The sequence below is a fragment of the Schizophyllum commune genome, assembly GCF_000143185.2.
Source record: "Schizophyllum commune H4-8 unplaced genomic scaffold SCHCOscaffold_5, whole genome shotgun sequence".
Taxonomy (NCBI): domain Eukaryota; kingdom Fungi; phylum Basidiomycota; class Agaricomycetes; order Agaricales; family Schizophyllaceae; genus Schizophyllum; species Schizophyllum commune.
In genome coordinates, this window is record NW_026089542.1 from 1965508 (window position 1) to 1988403 (window position 22896).

General features: G+C 56.0%; 10 protein-coding genes across 10 annotated transcripts; 6 read left to right on the plus strand and 4 right to left on the minus strand.

The window, feature by feature from the left end:
- Positions 1–183: 183 nt before the first annotated feature.
- SCHCODRAFT_02622822 (uncharacterized protein) lies at positions 184–2717 on the plus strand. The gene is made up of 15 exons (XM_050345146.1): positions 184–439; positions 490–558; positions 613–952; positions 1004–1060; positions 1107–1291; positions 1344–1397; positions 1447–1578; positions 1630–1651; positions 1705–1760; positions 1813–1818; positions 1870–1894; positions 1947–1971; positions 2022–2084; positions 2132–2258; positions 2315–2717. The coding sequence occupies exons 1-15, from the start codon at positions 217–219 to the stop codon at positions 2647–2649; spliced, it is 1719 nt and encodes a 572-aa protein (XP_050200588.1). The 5' UTR covers positions 184–216; the 3' UTR covers positions 2650–2717.
- Positions 2718–2770: 53 nt separating this feature from the next.
- On the minus strand, positions 2771–3908 carry SCHCODRAFT_02622827 (uncharacterized protein). The gene is made up of 2 exons (XM_050345147.1): positions 3465–3908; positions 2771–3411 (listed from the first exon to the last, which is right to left on the minus strand). The coding sequence occupies exons 1-2, from the start codon at positions 3741–3743 to the stop codon at positions 3121–3123; spliced, it is 570 nt and encodes a 189-aa protein (XP_050200589.1). The 5' UTR covers positions 3744–3908; the 3' UTR covers positions 2771–3120.
- A 39-nt stretch (positions 3909–3947) lies between these two features.
- SCHCODRAFT_02622830 (uncharacterized protein) lies at positions 3948–5191 on the minus strand. The gene is made up of 5 exons (XM_050345148.1): positions 4945–5191; positions 4675–4887; positions 4465–4620; positions 4315–4417; positions 3948–4259 (listed from the first exon to the last, which is right to left on the minus strand). The coding sequence occupies exons 1-5, from the start codon at positions 5184–5186 to the stop codon at positions 4095–4097; spliced, it is 879 nt and encodes a 292-aa protein (XP_050200590.1). The 5' UTR covers positions 5187–5191; the 3' UTR covers positions 3948–4094.
- Positions 5192–6021: 830 nt separating this feature from the next.
- SCHCODRAFT_02622835 (uncharacterized protein) lies at positions 6022–7523 on the plus strand. Its single transcript, XM_003036654.2, has 3 exons — positions 6022–6644; positions 6701–7025; positions 7078–7523. The coding sequence occupies exons 1-3, from the start codon at positions 6162–6164 to the stop codon at positions 7269–7271; spliced, it is 1002 nt and encodes a 333-aa protein (XP_003036700.2). The 5' UTR covers positions 6022–6161; the 3' UTR covers positions 7272–7523.
- A 148-nt stretch (positions 7524–7671) lies between these two features.
- Positions 7672–9846, plus strand: SCHCODRAFT_02622839 (Josephin-domain-containing protein). The gene is made up of 7 exons (XM_050345149.1): positions 7672–7818; positions 7871–7881; positions 7940–8097; positions 8151–8201; positions 8251–8429; positions 8488–9665; positions 9722–9846. The coding sequence occupies exons 1-6, from the start codon at positions 7722–7724 to the stop codon at positions 9444–9446; spliced, it is 1455 nt and encodes a 484-aa protein (XP_050200591.1). The 5' UTR covers positions 7672–7721; the 3' UTR covers positions 9447–9665; positions 9722–9846.
- SCHCODRAFT_02730597 (uncharacterized protein) lies at positions 9602–11834 on the minus strand (the record flags this gene model as incomplete). Its single annotated transcript, XM_050347124.1, has 5 exons — positions 9602–10018; positions 10049–10239; positions 10382–10460; positions 10916–11590; positions 11648–11834. The coding sequence occupies 5 exons, from the start codon at positions 11832–11834 to the stop codon at positions 9972–9974; spliced, it is 1179 nt and encodes a 392-aa protein (XP_050200592.1). The 3' UTR covers positions 9602–9971.
- Positions 11835–12162: 328 nt separating this feature from the next.
- On the plus strand, positions 12163–17383 carry SCHCODRAFT_02500640 (uncharacterized protein; the record flags this gene model as incomplete). The annotated part of the gene is made up of 21 exons (XM_050343102.1): positions 12163–12446; positions 12490–12637; positions 12687–12767; positions 12820–12977; positions 13029–13175; positions 13231–13847; positions 13910–14070; positions 14121–14348; positions 14401–14536; positions 14590–14774; positions 14826–14996; positions 15048–15242; positions 15289–15675; positions 15725–15917; positions 15965–16185; positions 16240–16395; positions 16442–16588; positions 16640–16787; positions 16841–16975; positions 17025–17154; positions 17209–17383. The coding sequence occupies 21 exons, from the start codon at positions 12163–12165 to the stop codon at positions 17381–17383; spliced, it is 4203 nt and encodes a 1400-aa protein (XP_050200593.1).
- Positions 17384–17596: 213 nt separating this feature from the next.
- SCHCODRAFT_02687862 (uncharacterized protein) lies at positions 17597–19992 on the plus strand (the record flags this gene model as incomplete). Its single annotated transcript, XM_050346803.1, has 4 exons — positions 17597–17678; positions 17726–18771; positions 18824–19610; positions 19660–19992. The coding sequence occupies exons 1-4, from the start codon at positions 17646–17648 to the stop codon at positions 19990–19992; spliced, it is 2199 nt and encodes a 732-aa protein (XP_050200594.1). The 5' UTR covers positions 17597–17645.
- A 313-nt stretch (positions 19993–20305) lies between these two features.
- On the minus strand, positions 20306–21295 carry SCHCODRAFT_072118 (RNA-binding domain-containing protein). Its single transcript, XM_003038016.1, has 4 exons — positions 21039–21295; positions 20735–20987; positions 20575–20677; positions 20306–20524 (listed from the first exon to the last, which is right to left on the minus strand). Exons 1-4 carry the CDS (start codon positions 21288–21290, stop codon positions 20347–20349), a joined length of 786 nt encoding a protein of 261 aa, XP_003038062.1. The 5' UTR covers positions 21291–21295; the 3' UTR covers positions 20306–20346.
- A 395-nt stretch (positions 21296–21690) lies between these two features.
- Positions 21691–22850, plus strand: SCHCODRAFT_02500392 (longevity assurance proteins LAG1/LAC1; the record flags this gene model as incomplete). Its single annotated transcript, XM_050343096.1, has 4 exons — positions 21691–22077; positions 22131–22421; positions 22471–22698; positions 22749–22850. The coding sequence occupies 4 exons, from the start codon at positions 21691–21693 to the stop codon at positions 22848–22850; spliced, it is 1008 nt and encodes a 335-aa protein (XP_050200595.1).
- Between the last annotated feature and the right edge of the window lie 46 nt (positions 22851–22896).

A 22896-nucleotide genomic window follows, 5' to 3' on the forward strand; every position in this document is an offset into this window, starting at 1 on the left:
GACCATCACTTTGCTATAGACCGGCATATTACCGCCGCGCCCACCCGCGGCTGGCCAGCACATCTTCTCGAACCCAGATAACGCTCTATTAAGAAGCCTACCACAAGGACCCGCCATGCAAATGGCCCTGAGATCTCTCAGGCCGATAGAGTGGACATCCGGAGTTTATAAAGAGGCTCTACAGCTTGCCAATCGTGTCTCGTCCTTCTCGCTCCGATGGCAGGCCTCAGCGCTCGCAAACTGCTTCTCCATGCAGCTGTACTCATTGCCGGACTACGTGCATCTCAGGCGCGCCTTCACGATGGACGCGCTCACGGCAATATGATGCCTCATCCGCAGGTACCCAAGGTGCCTATGGAGAGTGTAGGGCCTGTCGTCAGTCGTAATGGCACGGAATTGCCACCATACGACACGGTATACTACTTCGACCAGCTCATCGGTGTGTGAAACGTATCCCAAATAAACAGACACTGAACAAGACATCCATAGATCATAACAATCCAGGACTAGGCACCTTTCAGCAGCGCTACTGGCACACCTACGAGTTCTACGAGGAGGGTGAGTCCATGGCCGCGAACACCTTCAGCAATTGAGCTCATTGGAGCGCATTAGGCGGCCCCATCATCCTCTCGACCCCTGGCGAGGGTAATGCTGATGGATACGACGGATACCTTACAAACCGGACGATCAACGGCCTGATTGCGCAACAGCAGAACGGAAGCACAATCGTCCTCGAGCATCGCTTTTATGGGTATTCAAACCCGTACTCCGACCTGACCGTGAACAGCCTGAAAGTGCACACTATCCAGCAAGCCATCGACGATCTCGTGTACTTCGCCGAGAACGTGAAGCTTCCAATGCCGAATGGTGATCAGGTTGGCCCGGACAATGCTCCCTGGATCCTTGTCGGCGGAAGTTACTCTGGTGCGCTTACCAGCTGGACCTTAGTCGAGTAAGTAACGGGCGCGGGAGTACCTCGTGTTGATTACTGAAGTCAATCCAGCACGGGCGACGTTTTCTGGGCGGGCTACGCAAGCTCCGCCGTGGTGGAAGCGATCTTGTAAGAAGGACAACTCTTCAGAATATGCTCTGCTGATGGAATTCAGGGACTTCTGGGCCTACTTCGAACCCATCAGGGAAAACATGCCGAAGAACTGCTCAGCAGACGTTCAAGCTGTTATCAGCTATGTCGACGAAGTATTCACTGGTACGAACCAAACTGCCATCGAAGAAGTCAAGGATGCCTTTGGATTGGGCGCAATCACACACCTCGATGATGCGGCTGGCGCTCGTAAGCCCCCAAATGCCGCCAACTCGGACGCGGTGCTCATGTGGATTCTTAGTGCGCAACAACTTGTGGGATTGGCAAAGCCTGCAGATCACATCTGGGCCGAACGGTTCGTTGTCAGTTTCACACACCGCACCCGTGCTGATTCCCTGGTGTAGCGCAGTTCTACCAGTTCTGCGACGCCCTCGAGGTCGACGCCAGTGGCACGCTTGCGCCGGAAGAGGGCTTTGGGCTTGAGCACGCCTTTGCGGCTTGGTCTTCGTACTTCAAGAACACATATCTTCCAAGCCGTACGTGATCCTACTTGGCGGCTTGCTTCCTCTCACAAGATGGGTATCCAGTTTGCGGCGATACTGACGCTGAGTGGGTGCACCTGCGACTGACAAGACAGGACTGACTGACTGATCGATTCGCAGGACATGCCTCGGAACGTATGATCCTACCCAGACGTACTACACGGACACTTCCATAGGTGAGCATATAACGAGCTGTTGTAATTGAAACAAGACTGACTTGGCTCGTAGATCAAGGTGAGGTTCGCGTCGTCAACCTGTGGTCCCTCAACTCACGTGAATATTCAGCCTATCGGTCCTGGTATTGGATTGTGTAAGTTGTCTGGTGTTGTTACAGGTGCTGAATTGGACTCACGCTCTGATAGTTGCAACGAAGTGGGTTTCCTACAGGTGCGCTCCTTCACTTCCGCCGATGAGGCCTCGGTACTGAGACTATGCAGGACGGCGCACCCGAGGACCATCCGTCGCTCGTAACCCGCCTCGTACATCCCGAGTACGATCTTGTACGACCCGAGTTTACCGTGATAATTCATCTGCTGACGATGCACAGCGCCAATGCCAGTACATGTTCCCGGAGGCGTTCCCAGAGCCGCCGGTAACGCAAATCAATCGGACCAACACCGAGTACAAGGGATGGGATGTCCGCGAGCAGCGCCTCTTCTTCGCCAATGGTCACAGTATGTTGTCTATTGATTCCACCTTGAATTCGCGCGAGTCGCTGACGGATCCCCAGAGGACCCATGGCGTGAAGCCACGATGTCTGCCAGTGGCCTCAATGTCGCCAGTACGGCTGAGCAGCCCATCATGATCAGCGACGGCATCCACTGCTCGGACCTGGGCGCATCTTCGGGTAGAGCGGACCCTACCGTCAATGCTGTTCAGCAGGGCGCACTGAAGTCAATGGCGACCTGGCTGGCGAAGTGGAAGAAGCCTGCCGAGCGTAAGCGAAGCACAGGCGAGAAGAGGGTCGGCCCCGCGCGTCGTGCGGACTCGTCTTCGGCGGCGTCCGACGATGCGAAGTCTGCCCGTCCTGTGAATGCTTGGTTCAAGGACGTTGGGTCCTTCTAAGTACTCATTTGGGGTACAGATACAGATGTGGAATTAGAGTATTAAATATCTGATTTCACTTGAGATCATGACTTGCAAGGCGCGACCGCTCGAAGCGCCGCAGGTCGAATCAAGCCTTGATGAACGTGAACATCGTGAAGGTATATTCGGAACGTGAGCTACGTCAGGTACATAAAAGGGATCTTCCAGCTAGAATAAGACAAGTAACCACACACAAGTCCGATGGCCATATCTACATCGTGCAGTGGGATGCGAGCTGTCTCTAACATCCCAAGGTAAGTAAGTACAACAGGCAAAGCAGCGTATATAGTACAACATGCGACGACGAAGATCGACGAACGCACGCACACAATTCCCCAGCGGCGACCCGAATGCATCAGGTGGCACCGTACGCCCCAACCGACCCTGCCCGATCCATCGCTGCCATAGCGTGATGGCTCCCTTTTTGCTTCGAGTCCCCCTTCGAGGACTTTACACGCGCATGATGGGGCGGCCGCGCCTGTCGACCTCCATACCCGTGTTGAGATCGATGTAGCGGCGCCGCTTGGAGTGACCCAGGAATCCCCAGGAGCTGTTCTTTGACTCGTGCTTCACCCCAGGCGGGTGCCCGAAGCCGAAGAATCGCTTGAGCCGCTCCCCGAACGAATCCTTGCGATAGTACTGCTGGGTACCACCATACTGCGCCTGCGGCTGGATAACCTGGATGTTAGAGTGGTGCCTGCCGTGCCGCGAGTGGGAGCGTCGCGAGCGGTGTGAACCCGTCTGTGGCGTATAGGGTCAGTAGCTAATCTCAGTTGAAAGGCTGATAGACGCACTGTGATGATCGTGGGGGACACACCACCAGTAGGGACGTTCATCACCACCGGTTCTGAATGGTGACGGTGGTGACGGCTGGAGTGGCGTCGACCATGCCTGCGGCTATGGCTACGGTGCGAGGAAGGCGTGTAGACCATGGTCGGCTGCGTCTGCGCGACTCCCCCGTATCCGTTCTGGTAGACGGTCGGCTGGGGCATGGGGACACCCATTGAGGGCTGCGTGCCGGGGTAGTAGGGAGTGCCCGGAGTCTGGTATTGTTGCTGGTAGCCATTGTTCATGTTGGGGTCATAGTATGGGGACGCTGGATACGAGTGTGAATGCGAGCGGCTGTGACTGCGATGCGAATGCGCACGACTCGGCGTGTAGTAGGACATGGTCAGAGACAAGCACCAGACAAGGTGGGAACGCGATCGAAAAGACGGCTCAGGGTCTGCTCACCCTCGAGGTCAAGATTGGTCAAGATCATTCGTGTGCTGATGTGACTGTATATTAGCGCTACACGTGTAGCCGACAGTCGACCGCACGCCCACAATATAGCCGTGAAGCGTAATGCCACACAGCATTCCCGTCTTCTATAGTACACGCGCTATGGTACATATCTTTCAGGGTACTTCCTGGCCGACTACGCCTCACTCGAGCTCTGCGAAATCGCCCTCGTCCAAGTCGTGGGGCTCTTTCGGTTCTTCGTCTTCCCCATACTGCATTGTATGATCGATGTGCGATACAACCATTTCAAGGGATTCCGTGTCCGTCAGGTCAAGGGGGAGGAAGGACACTAGCGGATGTTCCTCGATCTACATATGATATCAACGATCCCTCGAAAGTGAGCGACGAAAGACGGGGACTCACAAGTTGCACTATGGCCTGGTTCAGGGCGTGGAACTTGGGGTTCTCAGTTTTACCCTCAAGCCCTCGCCGCGAGGCAAGTAGCATGGGGTCAGGGTCAAGGTATCTGCCCAACAATAAGCTTTGCCGTGCTATTTGTGCCTCGAAACGTACCGTGCAATGTCTCTGCGAACGCGCAGACCATTTCTGGGCTCCTCAAAGCCCTCCTCATTCTTCTTATGTTGGCTTGTAACCAGGTCCATTTTGGACATGATGTTGATCCAAGGGATTTCCAGGTTGACCATGGCCGACATAGCCGACAGCACACCGCTTGCCGAAGTTTAGCTGACGAAAACTTGAAAGGGAGAGGAGTAAATTACTCACCTGAAGAACTTGTACTTATCTTCCATGAATTGCGACTCGATCAGGTAGACAGCACTTGTCCGTATGCCCATTTGCTGGAGATGCTTGACGAGCGTCGGCAGAAAGGGATGGTGCGTATAAAGTTCGATTTGACCAGGGCAATCGAAGATGAGGTAGTCGTCATCATAGCCGCCCAGTTCCTCGTCGAGCCAGTCCATATTCTCGAGCAGGTACCTGCGAACCTCTTGTTAGCGGCTGTCGCGACGCGTAGAATTCAAAGCACTCACTCACTCAAAGCAGTATACGAGACCGCCGTTTGGACCATAATTCAGCTCAGACATGACATCTTCAAGGCTGACAAGGTCCTTAATGTCGATCGCAGGCTCATACTCGAAGCTAGCAGGATTCACGGCAGGGTCGAGGTTGACAAGGTGTGCCGTACGTTTAGACGCAGTCAAATGGGTAATGAACGAGTTTGAGAACGTCGTCTTTCCGGCGCCGGCTGGCCCAGTGACGAGAACGGCGTAGCGCATGACAGCGGCGAGAACAAGGACGTGATAAAATCGCCGGACAATGGAATCTCGCGCTTATGGCAATATGTGGCGCTGAGGGGTCGGGCCCCGCGTCATGCCTGCGCGCGTGCTCCGACTCTCCGCCTGCTGCGTTCTAGTGTTGTCGACGATCCGAGCTAACTCGGGTGGCGATCCGAGTCGAGTTGAGATCGCTTGCCTGAATAGGCATGCGAGTTGATGGCAACTCGGATCGAATCCCAACTCGATTCTCGAAATTCGCTGATATACTCGGCCACTGCCTGTACGCCTCGATGCCTGCTCTTGAGAAAAGCTGCAGGTTCTGGCGCTGCTATGTCTCGGAGAATATTTCGTCTGAGGCCCCGAGAGGTCGAGGCGACCGCGCTGTACCTCTTCCCCTCGAAGGCGCAGGAACTTCCAGAAATTTCGGTCTCGCTGCCTTCGACCAAGGCAGGCGCAATGGCGCCTCTAGTTTACCAAGTGGCATCTTATAATGCAACTATATGAGCCCAAAGTAGTCCATCGAATGTCCTTTATATCTAGAAATGCCCTCTTTCCTCCAAAATGGCGTTGAAGGCACGTGACTGCTCGACTTGATACCCTTTCTCAAAGGGACCTGGCTGCAGTGTGTGTCTACTATGCTTCTAGGCACTCAAAAAGGTGGGTACCACTCCAATTCTCAAGAGCTATCGGGGGCCATACCCTCTCTGCGTGCAGGAACCATTGTGGCTGCACGCCAGAGGGCATATCGGCAAAGTCCGACTATATTGATGGAAATGATCGAGCTGAACTCGACTCAACTCGACTCGGATCGTTTCTATTTCTTCGCATTTTCTAACTCGACTCGACTCGAAATCGGATCTTCGGCAACACTACTGCGTTCCGGCTTATATCGATCTCTACTCACTCTGTCACTTCAATTCAGTCACCCAGCTCCCTTCTCGCCTTCTCTCTAATCTTATCTTTCCGTCCTCCTCTATGAACAACATCATTCGACAGTTCGGTCGTCTTTCGCGCTCCTTGCACACAGAAGCCTACGCAACTTCCTCTGCGAACTTGCCCGTACCGGTCCTAATCGCCACTCGCGATGCGCACACCATGGGTGACCCCTCGTCCTCAGGGAGCAGTATCAATATGGCACCGCACCCCAAGGACCCAGGCTCCTCGACGCAAGCCGGTTCCTCGCGCCCTCCTCCACCACCTCCACCTATAATACAGGCGGGTCGGGGCGAAGAACATGAGATCCCTCACGAGGGGGACAACCTCCCAGTCCCAGTACCCACGTACATGCAGCCAGCGTATACTCCTCCACCCTTCCACACGCATGCCTTCTATGCCGCCCTCGAGAAGACCTTCCCCCCAAGCACGGCTCGGCATCTTATGCGTGCAACACGAGCGCTCCTCGTCGACCGTATAGGGCGCGTGCGCCGGGAGGCTGTTACCCGCAAGGACCTGGACAACGTGCGTGATCCCGCGACGCGCGTTGTGTCCTTCTCCTCACTCCCCCTCCCCTGCAGCAAGCGTATCTCTTTCGCGCCGCCATCTCCGAGCTTCGTGCTGAGATCACGATGAACACAAAGAATGACTCGGCTGCCATACGCACGGCCTCAGGCGCGCTGCGGCGCGAGGTCGACCGCCTTGACGTGAAGATGAAGGAGGACATTGGCACGCTCAAGCACGAGATCCAGATGGAGCTCGATACGCGGAAGAACGAGGCTAGGTCGCAGATCAAGCAGCAGGATATCGCTATCGAGGGCCTGTTGAACAAGGCAATCGTGAGCGTCAGTGACCTTCGGACGCTTGTCGAAGAGAACAAGTGGGAGAACATGCGACGCGCCGTCAGTGAGTGCCCAGCGTTCTCTTTGTGTGGCTATCTCTCACCTCAATTTCCCAGCTACGCTGGCTGTCCTCATCATCACCGTCGTGCTCGGCATGGAGCTCAGCCCTCGGCCTACGCCCCCACCGCCTGTCGCCCCTCAGGCTCCTCCCATGATGCAGAGTGCTGGCATAGGCCTCATGCCCAGAGGGCATATGGATATAGGCCAACCTCGCGGAGAAGGGGAGAGAGAGCACGACGAGTGGACTTGATCTGCTGAGCTAGCGATTGTGCGCGGCACGGAGGCGCTGGTAGCCAATTATGGGCCACTCAGCTATCCGTCGACTAGGACTACAACATCGCAACAAGCTCTATCCCATACCCCTCATGGAGGATATTTATTAACTTTAGAGACCACTGAAGCTACAGCACGCGCGGGTGCGAGCACCTTGTACTTCACTAATAGATCCAATGTATAATTACCTACGCCGCTCATGAAATATGAGCTATGCTCATTGCACTTCTCTGAGCTGCTATGAGGGAAATTCACCTTAGCATTCTCGCATAGGGAAGGGCGACGCGCTCTCATCGACGCGCGTCTCTCGAACATCACGCGTCACGCGTCTATGAGTGGCGCCAAACGATCAATCGGGCTTGACCACAACTCCCATCTCGCAACCTCCCACTACTACCCCTTGCTCCCTCAACCGAAGAAGACTACGATGGCGACCCTCGATGACCTGGTGCCGCTGATCTATCACGAGAAACAGCAGCCGGGGTCAATGCTCTGCGCCCAACATGCGCTTAACGCGCTCCTACGTGAGTGCTGTGTCATGGAGTGCGCGTTATATGTAGCTTACCTGTCCTCCAGAGGGGCCATATGTGTGTATCTTATACTGTCCTGTATCAATTCCAAAGCTCAACGCGATCATCTTGTCAGTTCACCGCGCCCGATCTCTCAGAGCACGCGCGTCAGCTCGATGATCTCGAGATGAGTTACGACGACGATAATACCGGGACCACGAGCACGAACATGGATGATACGGGTTTCTTCTCCGTACAGGTCCTTGACAGGGCAGTCGATGTGTGGAATCTGACGTGCGTTGTAGCATTCGTCTTGTCCAATCCTAGTGTTAACCTAACTGGTGTAGATTAACGAGATGGCGGAGCGAGGAGATGCGGTCGTTCCAGGATCATCCTGAGTGCGTGTAAACATTTGCATGATCGTTACTAGGTCTGACCTGCATGTAGGGCCCAAATCGCGTTCATCTTCAATCAGAACCAGCACTGGTACACCCTCCGACGGTTCGGAGAGCTCACAGTTGGCTCTACAAGCGGTCACTGGTTCGACCTCAATTCCTTCAACGAGTCCCCGCAATGGGTCAGCAAGCTTTACTTGGGCATGTTCATCCAGCAAGCCGAGACCGAAGGTGCGCGCCACACTGCGAGTCCCTCGTAGATAATGTCTAATTTCCGTGTTCTTCGAAGGCTACTCTGTCTTTGTCGTTCGCCAGAAGAACCCTAACGCGCCAATCGAGATTCCTCGCACGGACGCGGACGAGCTCGCGAGGGCTGTGCCAGAAAATGCGTTTGCGCCTCGCGCGTCCTCGACAAGGATGCCCGGCGGAGACCACAAGTCGCCCTTCGGACACATCGACGGCCTTGAAGACGAAGACATGGAATTGCAAGCGGCGTTGCAGGCTTCGCTAGGGGGCGCTTATCACGAATTCGACGTTCCCTTCAACAGGCCAGGACCAGCTACCCAGGACTTCGCATCGCGCCCTATACCCGGTGATCTCATAGAGGAAGAGGATGACGACGACGAATGGGACAGGAATGATATGCACGATGTGGTGGATACCTCGGAACCCAGAGGCTCCGTCGAAACTAGCGCAGCGCGGAACCAGCGACTACTCGCGCAGATGCAGCGCGAGCAGCAGATGGCGCAGCAAGAGCTGCTCGCAGCAGGCGGAGGGCGACCTAATCGCGAGTACGAAGAGGAAGAGGAGATGCTCCGACGCGCCATCGCGGAGAGCGAGGCAATGGCGAGGGCGCAGGGCCACTCGATACCGGACGACGATGAAGACGAGGATGTCAGCCACACGCCCGCGGGGAGGCCCCCGGCGATCCCGCCGGCGACCACTCGCCCGGCAGGGCACAGAGTGTACGACGACGAGGATGCCGAGTTGCAGGCAGCCTTGAAGGCATCGATGGAGGGGTTGCCTGAGGGGTGGACGCCACCGCCCGAGTTCGAGACGAGGAAGCCGGCTGCGCCACCACCGCCAGCACCTGCGGCGACTTCGTCAAGTCTGGCGCCGCCTGCAAGGGAAGAGGATGAGAAGTCCGAGGCGTCATTTGATGCGTCGTCGGATGCGCCTGAACCTGCACCGGCACCGAGTGTAGATGAGATTAGGAGGATGAGGCTGGCGCGGTTTGGAGGGTCGTAATGGCTCCGAGTCCTGGCCTTATCTTCATCTACTTCTCCTTGTTACTTGTTGGTTCTAGATAGTTTCTGTGCGTGCTGAACGCAGACTTGGATAGCGCGAGCTGCATCCACCCATGATAAGTGTACAATAATATCACAACAACAAAGGACAATGGCACTCCCGTCAATGGGTGGGCGATATATCGAGATAGCTAGATCAATCCGAACCACTGGATGTCCTGCAGAGCAACGAATTTGGGCACAGCGCGAATGCGTTGTGCAAATCGCCACATACCTAGAGGGACGTGATGGGGGTCCGAATCCCACGACGCCTACTTCTTCACGTCTAACTTATCCATCTCCTCCGCGAGTTGCTCCGCCGCGTCCGGCGCCTTCTCCGGCCTCGCACTCCCTGCCTTCCCCTCCTTCACGTTCTTGCTCGCATCCTGCTCATCCTCATCATCGTCCTCCCAATTATTCTTGATCTTTTGCGCGTGCTCCTCCGCGCGCTTCTCTTTGCGCTTCGCGTTCTTCTTCGCGCTCTTACTTAGGGCGACGCCGGAGCCTGGAGCTGCATTTTCGTCAGCTCTCGTACTGAGCACATATGAATGGGCTGAGACGTACCTGCACCAGGTTTCGAGGCGCCAGCCGCGCCGGGCTTCTTGGATGCAGAGGCACCAGATGGGGGCGCCCAGCCGATAATGTGGCCTTTGGGGAGCTGGTTGGAGTCCATCTGAGCCTGGCGTGTACCTCGGAAGCGCTTCACATCCTCCTGAGGTGTGTACCCAGGGCGGATCTTGATTTCCTTGCGGACTCTGAGGGGTGGTGAATGTGGCGAGGGTGATGAGTGGGCGAGTGCATGATGAGAGAAGAAGGCAGGTATAAGCAGCATGAGTAGAGGTGACGTCGAGGGGGATATGTCAGTAGGTCGTTTGTGCCACGAATTACACCACGCACGATCCATCTGGTCTTCGGGACTGGGGGATGACACGCTGCTGGGTGTAGGGATCAACGGCGATGCCAGCGAGAGTCTTGTCTTCGCTGATGGGTGGACGTGACATGCTCAAAATTGAGGGTCTTAGTCTGCAGCGGCTAGGGAAAAGTGCGTGGAGGTGGGAGGCAAGAGACGTGCTTCGGGCGGCACGAGAGGGGTGCCGTGATAGAATTACTATCAGCGTTCATCAAGATAAGATAATCGCGTGGGCAGTAACGCGTGTGTGGGCGCCTTGGATTGGCCTTGGACCCACAAACGGTGGCGCAGTTATCTCATGGAGGATCTTCCGGGACTGGATTGGTGCCACTGAGTGCCATACGGATCAAGATATCTTGCTATATTATGTCTGGACTCAGAAGTAACGAACGTTAGTCCCGCCCTTCCTTGTTGATGTCGAAGGCACGACGTGACTGAATCCTGACAATACAATGCAAATGAGGCTACGATACAACAGCATCAGTCAGCACGACCATTGACCGCCCTCATCCTCGTCCCACCCCCCACATGCTCGGCAGCCTTAGAGCCCGTCGCTGTGATTGCCTGACCATCCGATGAGCCGCGCCCCCTGGCCCACGAGAATATCTGCGGCGTAGGCAACCCGGCGCGCCAGGCTTGCCACAGATTGAACACAGACAGGACGGCAAATGGCGTGACCGCGAGCGTGCACGCCGCTGAAGCGACAAGCACAACGAGAGCACCAGCGTGCCAGGGGATCACGGCACGCAGCGTGGCGAGCGTCCCCGGAATGAGAGGCGTGCCATCTGCGCGCAGGAACGCAGCACAGAGCACGGAGACACATGTCACAACCATGCTGATTGCGGCAAGGTCCACAAAGCTCTGGAGACTAACTGAGGGTGGGAGGTCCCAACCCCGACCACCGCCTGCGGGAGACTGAGGGAATCCGTCATCGGCGTCAAGTGGCGACACACGATGGTCAGATGAGGGTCCAGCGTTCCTGCTATCCTTCAAAGCATCATTTATCGCACGGTCTGCCTTGGCGGAGGTGAGCTGCAAGGCGCGGAGGGCCACCATTGCCACGAGGATCACTGTACGAGTGGCGAAGGCGACAACGACAAGGTAGCAGGCCCGAGTGATGATGTACTGAAGCGTCCTCTGAAAGAGCTCGGAGGAGATGCTGACCCCTGGAACGAGGGGAGCCTTATGCATCTGCCCTGAAAGATCGTTCAGTTGGGGGAGCCTCATTGATCGCGTATGCGCGGCAGACGTACCTGCTCGCGCCAGAGTCCCCTTCAGTCTGAACGCGGCCCTAAGCTGAGCAGAGACCGGCGCCACAGTTGCACCGTAGAAATCATAGGCAGCGTACGCGGCGAGGGCAAAGAGGAGGGTCGAGCGATTATCCCTCGAAAGCTCCAGATCGTAGCCAGCGAAGAAGTACGCGAGAGTCGGCATGCGCATGGTGTCTGGGAGGCCTCGTCTACTGCACTCCGTCGTTTATATAGTGCTGGAGGGCCTACCAAAGCTGTGAAGGCCCTGGGAGCAAAGATCAAAGAAGAATGGAAGACTCATCACTGTGTCGGCAAGTTACACTGTCACAGTCGTCGAAGCGTCCTCGGCGCCGCGGTCCGAGAGGCGTGAGAAAGTGACGGCAGGCTGGTCCGCGACGATCGCGAGAGCGCGTTTGCAATGAGTGCTTGTTCACTCGCCGACAACGACGTCGACGCGTCTGACGGAGTTCACGGCGCTGGCGAGCACGACGACAAGGACCTCCTGACACTCTACTACGATGCATGCACTTTACGAAGAATGGCTTCCTCCCAGTGGTGTCGAGTTTGCCGCAACTCTCAAGTTGACGCCCTCGACTCTAGGCCAGTCTTCGCGTCGGGAGGTGCTCTGCAACGTCGTGACGGCAAGAGGGAACACTTTGAGCATATATGAAGTCCGAGAAGAAACGGCGACGAGCAAATCACCTACTGAGGCGAAAAGTCAGAAGAAGGACGATGCGATGGAAGGCGTAAAGGAGGAGCGGCAAACGCCCGTTGTTCAGGTGCGTTCACTGAGCAAGAAGACGTACCCAGACTCTGATTCTCATTGTATAGCCTCCGAGCACGAGCGCGCAAGCGCAGCCGTTATCCACGAAATTCCATCTTGTTCGCGAGCACCGTCTTCACGGTGTTGTCACTGGTCTTCAGGCAGTCAAGATCATATCCTCCCTTGAAGATCATTTGGACCGTTTGCTGGTATCATTCAAAGATGCGAAAGTGGGTGCACCCGACGATACAATTGATGGTGGCCTCACAAGCTTCGTAGATTGCCCTCCTGGAATGGTCAACTGCTACACAAGATCTGCTGACTGTCTCCATCCACACTTACGAACGTGCCATCCAGATGGTATATTGCCTTGCTCGCGTAAATGTCTGACTGAGCTGACACGAAGCGACAGGTCGCCACTGATATCTCAGCTTTCACCTCTGAGCTGCGCGTAGACCCACAGTCACGCTGCGCTGCGTTGTCTTTGCCAAAGGATGCCTTCGCTATCCTTCCGTTCTACCAAACGCAAGAGGATATCGACATGATGGACCAGGAGCAGGTCCAGTCGAAGTATGACGATCTTTTGACCAGCCCTTGTCAGGTTTCTGACTCTGTATGCAGAGACGTACCGTACTCACCTAGCTTCATTCTCAACCTCCCAAGCGAGGTCGAGTCTGGGATACGTAACGTCATTGACTTCACGTTCCTCCCTGGCTTCAGTAATCCTACTGTCGCCGTCTTGTATGAGACGTACCAGACATGGACAGGGTACGAACACCGCTACATCTCCGCCTCTGACTTCACCTGACTTACACACTTACAGTCGTCTGAACGAGCAAAAGGACACCGTCAAAATGGCTTTCTTCACCCTCGACATCGTCAACAGAAGGTACCCCGTCATAGGACTGGCCACCGGCCTTCCTTGCGACTGTCTATCTGTCCTGGCTTGTCCAAGCACCGGCGGTGTCATGGTTGTAGCGAGCAACTCCATCATCTACGTCGACCAGTCCGGCCGTAAGGTCGTCCTTCCTGTCAATGCCTGGATCCCGCGCATGAGCGACATCGCGCTACCTACGAACCTTACTCCCGAGGAACAAGCACGCACGTTGGAGCTGGAGGGCTCTCGCTCGATCTTCGTCGACGATAAGACGGCTTTCATCATCCTCAAGGACGGCACAATTTATCCTGTCGAGCTCGTCACCGCAGGACGTGTAGTCTCAAAGCTGGCTCTTGGCACCCCTCTCGCGAAGACGACGATCCCCTCCATACTCCGTCGCATCAATAATGACTATCTCCTGGTTGGCAGCGCCTCCGGAGACTCTGCACTTCTAAGCACAAGCTGGGTAGAAGAAGTGATTGACGACGACGTGGACATGGAAGCTAACACGTCCGTGGCTGCGCTCGAGCAGCAGGACATCGAGATGGATGACGATGATGACGGTCAGTCATTATATGTTTACCTGTTTGTCCTCGTAAAATTCAATGCGATCTCTTTCCTGAAGATATCTATGGACCTTCGATCATTAAGACTGGCACGTCTCAGAAGGAGAGCGCGGCGCCGATGAGCAAGAAGACACGGTCTGTGCTTCGACTATCCTTCTGCGATGCCCTACCTGCGTATGGTCCCATAGCCGATCTAACGTTCACGGTTGGCAAGAATGGTGTACGTGAGCGCATCTGTACCTTCAGGCAAGTTTTAACATACATTTGCAGGATCGCCCCGTCGCTGAACTAGTAACTGCGACCGGTTCGGGTCATTTGGGCGGCTTCACCCTGTTCCAAAAGGATCTGCCCTTGCGGAAAAAGAAAAAGCTACCAATCATCAGCGGTGCGCGCGGGGTCTGGTCGCTGCCTATACGCAGAAGTAGCAGCGCAGCTGTGGCCGAACACGACACGCTCATCATTAGTACGGATGCCAACCCCTCCCCTGGTTTCTCTCGCGTATGTGTTGCCGCTGAGCGTCTGAGATTTGAATAGCTGATGTCCCGCGCAGTTGGCCGTTCGCGCTACGAAGGGCGATCTCTCCGTCGTCTCTCGCGTCAACGGCATGACCATTGGCGCGGGCCCCTTCTTTCAACGCACGGCTATACTTCACGTCATGACGAACGCGATACGAGTGCTTGAACCAGGTATGACCTGATTATTGCTCCTAGAAGCCGGTTGTGCTGAGAGGTCTCCGCAGACGGCAACGAGCGTCAGATAATCAAGGACATGGAGGGCAACGTGCCCCGTGCCAAGATCAAGTCGTGCAGCATCTGCGACCCGTATGTGCTCATCTTCCGCGAGGACGATACGATTGGGCTGTTCATTGGAGAGACGACCCGCGGCAAGATCAGGCGGAAAGACATGTCGCCCATGGGGGAGAAGGTATGATACTTGCGATGGCGATGCAGCCAACTGTACTGAATATGAGGATAGTCGTCTCGCTATACAGCTGGTGGCTTTTTCACCGACACTGCGAGCGTCTTTAGGGTATACCACCAGAACGCCGATGCGAACACGGAGACAACGATTCCTATGCACTCCGTTGTCGACGCCTCGTCCAAGAGCCAGTGGTTGGTGCTTGTGCGCCCACAGGGCGTAGTCGAGGTGTGTGGATACGGTGTTATCCATCATTATTCATCTGACCCCTGTCACTAGATCTGGACATTGCCCAAGCTGACCCTGGTCTTCTCGACTACGCTCCTGGCAACACTGCAGAATGTCCTGACCGATTCTCAAGAGCCACCAGCACTCTCACCGCCTCAGGATCCACCGCGCAAACCGCAAGAGCTCGACATCGAGCAGATCCTGCTCACCAACCTTGGACAGTCTGACCCGAAGCCACACCTCCTCGTGCGCCCTTCGTTGTATGTTACCAGCCTATCTGACACTTTCGTAGGTTCTCCTCCGCAGCGGCCACCTCGCCATCTACGAAGCCTTCGCGACCAATCAAGCCCCCATCGTCGAGCCTCCGCTTAAGCCTCGCGCCAGCAGCCTGCAGATCCAATTCGTCAAGATTGCCTCGAAGGCCTTCGAGATGCAGCGCACCGACGAGACGGAGAAGGGCATTCTCGCGGAGCAGAAGAAGGCCCTGCGCACCTTCGTGCCTTTCGCTTGCGCGGGGGCGCCCGCGGGCGTGTTCTTCACGGGGGACAGGCCACATTGGATTGTGGCGACGGATAAGGGCGGGGTGCAGATGTACCCGTCAGGGCATGCGGCGGTGTATGCGTTCAGTGCGTGTACGCTGTGGGAGAGGTCCACAGAGTTCCTGATTTATAGTGAGGAGGTGCGTATGAGAAAACTTATTTTCGAATTATGCATCACAACACGGATAGGGTCAAACGCTGTGCGAGTGGATAACGGAGTACGAAATTGGTCGACCATTACCTATGCGCCATATCCCTCGGGGGCGAGCGTACTCAAATATTGTGTACGAACCTGCGTCGTCGATGATCGTCGCTGCCGCCTCCTTGCGTGCACGATTCGCGTCCTTTGACGAAGATGGCAATCAAATATGGGCACCTGATGGTGAGCAGACCTACCTGACAACCTTTCAAGGCCTCACCATCGTCCAGGCCCCGGTATCACAGAGCCCACCGTTGAGTGCTCCACGCTGGAGTTAATCTCCCCTGAGGTCTGGGCGACAGTCGACGGATACGAATTCGCCACGAATGAGTTCGTAAACACGATGGAGTGTGTGCCTCTCGAGACCGTGAGCACGGAGGCCGGTGTGAAGCACTTCATTGCTGTTGGCACGAGCATTGTTCGCGGCGAGGATCTCGCGGTGAAGGGCGCGGTGAGTATAGGTGCAGATTCATCTCATGAACGCAACTCATATCTTGATTGTCAGACATACATCTTTGAGGTCGTCGAGGTTGTCCCCGACCAGAGCAATGGTCCGAAACGGTGGTACAGGCTCAAGCTTCGGTGTCGTGACGATGCGAAGGGCCCGGTGACAGCCCTGTGCGGCATTAACAACTATCTGGTCTCTTCGATGGGACAGAAGGTTAGTCATCGATGCGGGCCAGTAGCGTGGAACTTACTGTCTGCAGATTTTTGTTCGCGCCTTCGACCTTGATGAGCGACTCGTTGGGGTTGCGTTCATGGACGTCGGTGTATACGTGACATCGCTGCGCGCTCTCAAGAACCTGCTCCTCATCGGAGACGTCGTGCGAGGGATCCAGTTTGTCGCCTTCCAGGTTAGGATGTTCCTGCTTCAGATGCTCTCCTTGGTGACGCAAGTACTGTAGGAAGACCCGTATAAGCTCGTCACCCTGGGAAGGGACGTCAGCCGCATGTGTGCCACCACAGTCGACTTCTTCTTCGCAGAGGAAGCGCTGGCCATTGTGACCACAGACGAAAATGGAGTGATGAGCATGTATAACTACGACCCCGAAGGTGAGGGAAAGACTCCCTTCTTCGTTTCATGGGCTGACATTCACCGTGAAAAGCACCCGACTCGCACGACGGCCGACTCTTGCTGAAGCAGACTGAGTTCAACCTGCATACGGACTTCAGGACATCGACCTTGATCGCAAGAAGAACCAAGGACGACCCTATTATACCGCAGGGTATCCTCATCTTCGGTAAGCGACCTCACGCCCCCATCGACAGTAGCATCTTATGCTCGTACAGGTGGCACCGACGGCACCCTGAGTTGCTTGACACCCGTGCCCGATGATGCGGCAAAGAGATTACAGCCGCTACAGCTGCAGCTCACTCGAAATATGCAGCACGTTGCCGGCCTGAACCCCAAAGCCTTGAGGTGAGTTCATCCCAGATTCGTCTTGACCTTCGCTCACCAGATGCGTGCCATCAGAATCGTGCGCAACGAGCATGTCTCGCGACCGCTTTCGAAGGGTATCCTGGACGGCAATCTGATTGCATACTTCGAGCATCTACCCATCACTCGCCAGGATGAGATGACACGGCAGATTGGGACGGAGCGCGCGACGATCTTGCGAGATTGGATGTCATTGAGTGGGACATGGTAGCTTTGTATAATGCGAATGGAAACATTTGGTGTAGCGATGCAGACAAAATTCGTGGCCGTTGGCTAGCAACAAGCCCTCTTGAGTAAGCTTGAAGCTTGTAAAGTTACTGCATCTGCTGTAACAGTATCGAACGCGCAGACATCTCCTTTTGGTCACTCTTGATGCACGCGCCGCCACGAACAGCGACGAAGCCTGACGAAGCCACTTTTGACTCTCGCCACCGTGAGGAAGTGTGCTTTTGGTGCGCCTACCGTTATCAATCATGACCTTGCAAAAACGTCGAGTGCGCTGCAGGGTGCGCCACTGTCTCGTCATCAATGCAACCCGTTAACGATGCTGCAGTATGTGCGCAATCCCGACTCCCAAAATCCTATCAGCGATTGCCATGCTGGGTGGCAAAACTGTCCATGGGTACACCCTGAGGACCCAGAATGGCCAACCACAGTGAATTTGGCATTACCATTGACGCGCAATACCTGTGTTGATACCGTGTATCAGCGCAACTACCCACGCCACGAAGATCGCAACGCTGTCGCTCCCTCTGCTCCCCCTCCATTACGCTTCGATGTGAACGAGGAGCCCCAACCGCGCTCTGCCTTTGGTAGATCATCCGCGGCCGGTAGGCAGCCTGCTGCGCCTGTACCGCATCGTGGGCCACCACCGCCGGACGATACCTTCGATCGTGCGGGATGGGCCCTTCCCTCTCGTAGCAACTCTTCCAACAGAACACCACATCGAGACGCGCCCGTCGTCAAGTTTGAAAGTGGCTCTACGTCGACGACACCGTCCTTGCCAGTCGACAAGGGCAAAGGCAGAGAGGGCCCGCCGTCGGGATCTTCAGGTCTCTTTGGCTGGAAATCCGGGGAAACCAAGTCCAGCGTGAACACTGAGAGTGGCGGAGACGGCGCATCGTCTGGAGTGGGCAATGTCGGTGGCTGGGGCATTGGAGGTGACGATTGGGATACAGGAGACAGTGGATGGGGTGGCCCGTCTACATGGGATCCCCAGCCGGCGGCCACACCAGCGACGCCTGCCGTACCTCCTCCTTCTCTCAAGAAACCAGATACCCCGCGTGCGTCGGGCAGTCAAATCCCACTCAAGAAGCTTGCAAAGAAGCCCGACATGCCACCTCCACCCCCTCCATCGTCGTCGCCCATTCGACCGGAGCCATCATCGTCACGGGCGGAGGTCCCTTCACCTAGGGCAGCTGTCTTCTCGCCCGAGCGCAACGTTCCACGCCCCCAAACGCCGCCTTCACCTGCAGCGACTACTTCACGTCCTCCCGAGCGTCGCTCGCTCTCTAGGCCGCCAAAGACACGGGTCAAACCTGATGAAGCTGCTATGGCGCACCATCCCAAGCGCGCCGAGGCATACGTCGAAGTGGTTCAGTACGTCGTTCCTTTGTGACTGTGTATCATCCTTTTGCTAAGCCATTGACAGCGCGATGCTCGCAGTCATCCGGTGCAAATTAGCGTCCGTAGAGACGCACGAGCGCTACGAGAGGTGGCGCAAGGCAAGGTCCTCAGCAGACTACGCTCACGCATCCGTACGCGCGCAGGAAATGATCAACGACGACAGTACAGAGCTGCGTCGCGCGCGCGACAAGGCAAAGGCAGATCTCAAGAAAGCTCTCGCGCATCTGACCTTCGTGTGCGCCGACAAGGACGTGTTCACCCCTCCGCCGACTTTCGACGCCGATCGCGACTACGAAGAGGTCAAACGCTACACGGCAGAGCTGAATGCATGGCTAGGTCGTATTGCGCCGGCGTTCGCGATGCTTCCTGTATTGCCAGATCCCGACGCTCCTGCACCTGAGCGCAACACGAAAGCAAGCCATTCGTCCACTACGCCTGATGATCTAATGGACGTGGATGAGGAACTCAGAGAGGTTCCACCTACCGACTTGCACACGCGCGTCAAGCTCCTAGATGCTGAGATCGAGAAATACAAGCGTGACGAGTACGATTACGCACCGCCAGCCCCGAATATCGCCGCCGAGAAAGAAGAGCAGATACGCGCACGACTGGAGCCGCGCGTCGCTGCTGCCGTGAAGGCACGGAAGATGGAGATGGCTGACCACACGGCGGCGCGGATGCAGGGAATCGACGAAGTAATGGAGATGCGGGCGAAGGAGAGCGTTGTGTCCTTGCGACAGATACGCGCGAATCAGTTGCTCATCCTGCAGTTGCGGGCGAAGAAGGCGGAGAACGAGGCAATCAAGGACAGAGTACGCGTCATTTGCACCTTCTGCATGCCCTCTTGCTTACTCCTGTCAGATCGCTGCGAAGAAAGACGAATGCGAGGCCCTCGAAGCGCAAGTTCATTCACTCAACGACGGGCTCGTCCATCTTCTAGCCCGGGATCCCATACCACAACACCCGCTGCCGCGCCAGCAGGAAGGCATCACTCCGGAAGCGCTCGAGAAGTACATGCAGCCCGCCGTGGATCGCATCGTAAAAGACATCTACGACAAGGAGGTCCTTTCCGCGCTGGAAGCCATGTCCTTGAGCGCGGGCAAGTTCGAGGCGGAGGCGCGCAAGAACATCGATCCCGACCTGCAGAAAGCACTCGACATCATGAAGCAGCTGAAGCAAGTCCTGCCTTCTTGAGGCCTGCGCCACCGTCGTGGAACTATTTATTGATGAGTATGCCGCTCATGTTCTTGGAAGACTGCAGTGCGGACCGTGCGGTCTTACATACGCTATTTCTGAAGGAATGCACCTTGCTCATCTTGCCAGTCATATCATCGACTTCTTGACCTTTAGCACTCCCAATGACCGACGAGCGGAAATCGCATGTTGAGTCGTGTGGTCCGAAGCTGCAAGCAAGACGATAGAATACAGAGAATATGTGAATGTCGGGTACATCTGAACAAAATGCTACACGAAAGTTGCAAGGGCGAATGGAGTCCGGTGGGACATACCGGCAGAGGGCAAGCACGCAGGACAGCGAGCAGAGGGTGTTCAGATGTACGCGACCGACATGTTCCATCCCTTTTTCAGCTGGAAGCCATCGAGGGCCTCCTTCGCCACTGATCCCAGCGCTGCCGACTCGTACAAGACCTGCGCCATCTTTGCTTTCGATCCGTCGGGTCCAGGAGTCGGCGATTGCACGACCTGGGTGGAAATCAATCCCCGGTACCTAAAAGTACCGCGTCAGCCAGTTTCAGAAGGCATTGTGAGCAGACGCACTGTTGGAAGAGTACAGAGAGTACATCCTCGGTAACCTCTTGCGGCAAATTCGTGCAAAGTAATCTTGAGGAGGCTTGGTGCACGATCGTAGGCACGGCAGAAGCTTCGAATGAATGACGCATGAAGCTAATGTTGCGACACGGTTGAAGGGGGGACGTACAAGTCAGAGGTGGAGGCGGTGCCTGCTGGGTCGGTTGCTCGTCTTCGTCGTCGATTTCCATCTCTTCGTCGGACGACTCATCTGCCTTTTCACGCTTCGCCTGTCGCGTATCGGCGGTGTCCTCGTCGCGCGCGCGCTTGTTCGGGTCCTTGCCATTGACGAAGGGGCTCGCATGTACAGCTGTTGGGGGGACGAAGTTGGGGTCTTCGCGCTTCAATGTCGCGAAGGATTTTGACTTCGCATAGTCTATGTGCTGCATGCGACTTTAATCGAGAGTACCAAGCCAGGGGAACGCGCTACGCACCATCGGCTTGTCATAGAAGACCATCCCCTGACATGCCCTCAACGCCGTCGTTGCGCTCGCGAGATCGGCGAAGACGAGCCATGCCTGGCCGCGCATGCGTGGGGCTTTGGAAACAACCATATCGATGATGCGCCCGTATGTGGTGAAGAGCGCGTAGAGCTGGTGGCGAAGCTCATCCTTTTGGACCTTGTCATTCAGGTTCTTGATGTAGAGCGTAGTGTTGGGCTGCCCCGTGCTCGTCGTCGCCGCCATCGTTGAGAGCAAAAGCGGACGAATTTGTGGCGGTCAAGGGGGTCACTTGGGGGCCCTCGACTTGTTCGGGCGCCTTTAAAATTCGACGTCTAAACACGTAGAAAATTCGCTGCTTGCCTTGGCAACACAGTACACGTCCAACCGAGGGGATTAGGCTTTGTATCGAGGTCTGGGAGGGACTAGAGTGGACGAGCTCGAGCCATCGCGCTCGCTGGTTCGGATTAGCCTGTGATGTGTGCAGGCGCACGTGCGTTGCAGAAATGAAAGCGCGTCCGGGTCGCTCGACTTTTTCGTTCAAGTTGAGCCGACATCCTCCAGAGCGGCGAGGCGCGTACCTTGCTCCTCCCCTCCACGTCAACCCGCCCCCCTGCCCGCCATGGCCTCCATCTCATGGTCAGAGATGGTCACGCCCTTCCTTCAGCTCTCCTACCCCATCCCCACCCCCAAAAATCCCGACTCCTTCCCCGAATCGCGCTACTACGGAACTGGGCCGCTCGACCTCTGCTTCATGATCACATTAATGGCCGCCATGGCCGTCCTGCGCGATGTCTTTCGCATCTACCTCTTCGAGCCCTTTGCGCACTGGAAGCTGAAGCGGGACCTCGACGCGCGATGGGCGGAGAAGAGGCGTCGTGCGGCGTCTGCGAACGGCGCATCGAACGGACACGCGAACGGGCACGCGTCTTCCTACTCGAAGGAGGAGAAGCGCATGAAGCGGTCCGTACTACGCTTCGCAGAGCAGGGCTGGTCCGCGATATACTACATCTGGCAATTCGCCTTCGGCCTCGTACGTCCTCCCCCACTAAAACGTAATTTTGTGCTGATCCCTCTACCCCCAAGTACATTCACATCAACCTCCCCACCAAGTTCGCCGACCTCTCTGACCTGTGGACGGAGTATCCCCACGCCACCCTCGCCGCTCCCGTCAAGTTCTTCTATCTCATGGAGATCGCGTGCTACATGCACCAGATGCTCGTCCTGAACGCCGAGGCGCGCCGCAAGGACCACTGGCAGATGTTCACGCATCACGTTATCACCATCTTCCTCATGCTCTCTAGCTACTACACGAACTTCACGCGCATCGGCTGCCTCATCATGGTTCTCATGGACTGGTGTGATATCTGGCTACCGGTACGCATGTTCGCGCGTTTTAATGTCCCCCAGCTGACCCCACCCCAAGCTAGCCAAGATGGGCCGCTACCTGGATATTCCACACCAAATTTACGACTACGCTTTCGCGATCTTCCTTGTGTCATGGTTTATCACGCGACACGTCCTCTTCCTTATGGTTATGCGGTCAACTTGGTCGATAGACAAGATCATCGAGCTCAAATGGGCACCCGAGGAGGGACACTTCCTCACCAAGAACTTTTACTGGGCCTTTAACGGTGCATTGGCTGCATTACAGGTGAATTTCCTCCTTTCCTTCCGTGAGCTACTATGCTGATCCTTGTGTAGGTAATACAGTGTATCTGGTTCTATCTTGTCTTGCGAATCGCATTCAGGGTGGTTTTCCATGGGGAGACCGCCTCAGACGACCGCAGTGACGAGGAAGAGTGAGCTCTTCGCCCTTCACAACCCTGCCTACGGGAACTTACACCCTACC

Coding starts and splice junctions, on each gene's coding strand:
- SCHCODRAFT_02622822 (XM_050345146.1), top strand. CDS start 217: ATGGCAGGCCTCAGCGCTCGCAAACTGCTTCTCCATGCAGCTGTACTC. Junction 1,061..1,106: donor GCCGTGGTGGAAGCGATCTT/GTAAGAAGGACA, acceptor GATGGAATTCAG/GGACTTCTGGGCCTACTTCG. Junction 1,398..1,446: donor GATCACATCTGGGCCGAACG/GTTCGTTGTCAG, acceptor TCCCTGGTGTAG/CGCAGTTCTACCAGTTCTGC.
- SCHCODRAFT_02622827 (XM_050345147.1), bottom strand. CDS start 3,743: ATGAACAATGGCTACCAGCAACAATACCAGACTCCGGGCACTCCCTAC. Junction 3,412..3,464: donor TGTCCCCCACGATCATCACA/GTGCGTCTATCA, acceptor TATACGCCACAG/ACGGGTTCACACCGCTCGCG.
- SCHCODRAFT_02622830 (XM_050345148.1), bottom strand. CDS start 5,186: ATGCGCTACGCCGTTCTCGTCACTGGGCCAGCCGGCGCCGGAAAGACG. Junction 4,621..4,674: donor GATAAGTACAAGTTCTTCAG/GTGAGTAATTTA, acceptor AACTTCGGCAAG/CGGTGTGCTGTCGGCTATGT. Junction 4,260..4,314: donor ACCAGGCCATAGTGCAACTT/GTGAGTCCCCGT, acceptor TATCATATGTAG/ATCGAGGAACATCCGCTAGT.
- SCHCODRAFT_02622835 (XM_003036654.2), top strand. CDS start 6,162: ATGAACAACATCATTCGACAGTTCGGTCGTCTTTCGCGCTCCTTGCAC. Junction 6,645..6,700: donor CCCGCAAGGACCTGGACAAC/GTGCGTGATCCC, acceptor CCTCCCCTGCAG/CAAGCGTATCTCTTTCGCGC. Junction 7,026..7,077: donor GAACATGCGACGCGCCGTCA/GTGAGTGCCCAG, acceptor TCAATTTCCCAG/CTACGCTGGCTGTCCTCATC.
- SCHCODRAFT_02622839 (XM_050345149.1), top strand. CDS start 7,722: ATGGCGACCCTCGATGACCTGGTGCCGCTGATCTATCACGAGAAACAG. Junction 8,202..8,250: donor TCGTTCCAGGATCATCCTGA/GTGCGTGTAAAC, acceptor ACCTGCATGTAG/GGCCCAAATCGCGTTCATCT. Junction 8,430..8,487: donor CCAGCAAGCCGAGACCGAAG/GTGCGCGCCACA, acceptor TGTTCTTCGAAG/GCTACTCTGTCTTTGTCGTT.
- SCHCODRAFT_072118 (XM_003038016.1), bottom strand. CDS start 21,290: ATGGCGGCGACGACGAGCACGGGGCAGCCCAACACTACGCTCTACATC. Junction 20,988..21,038: donor TCTTCTATGACAAGCCGATG/GTGCGTAGCGCG, acceptor AGTCGCATGCAG/CACATAGACTATGCGAAGTC. Junction 20,525..20,574: donor CTCTCTGTACTCTTCCAACA/GTGCGTCTGCTC, acceptor CGGTACTTTTAG/GTACCGGGGATTGATTTCCA.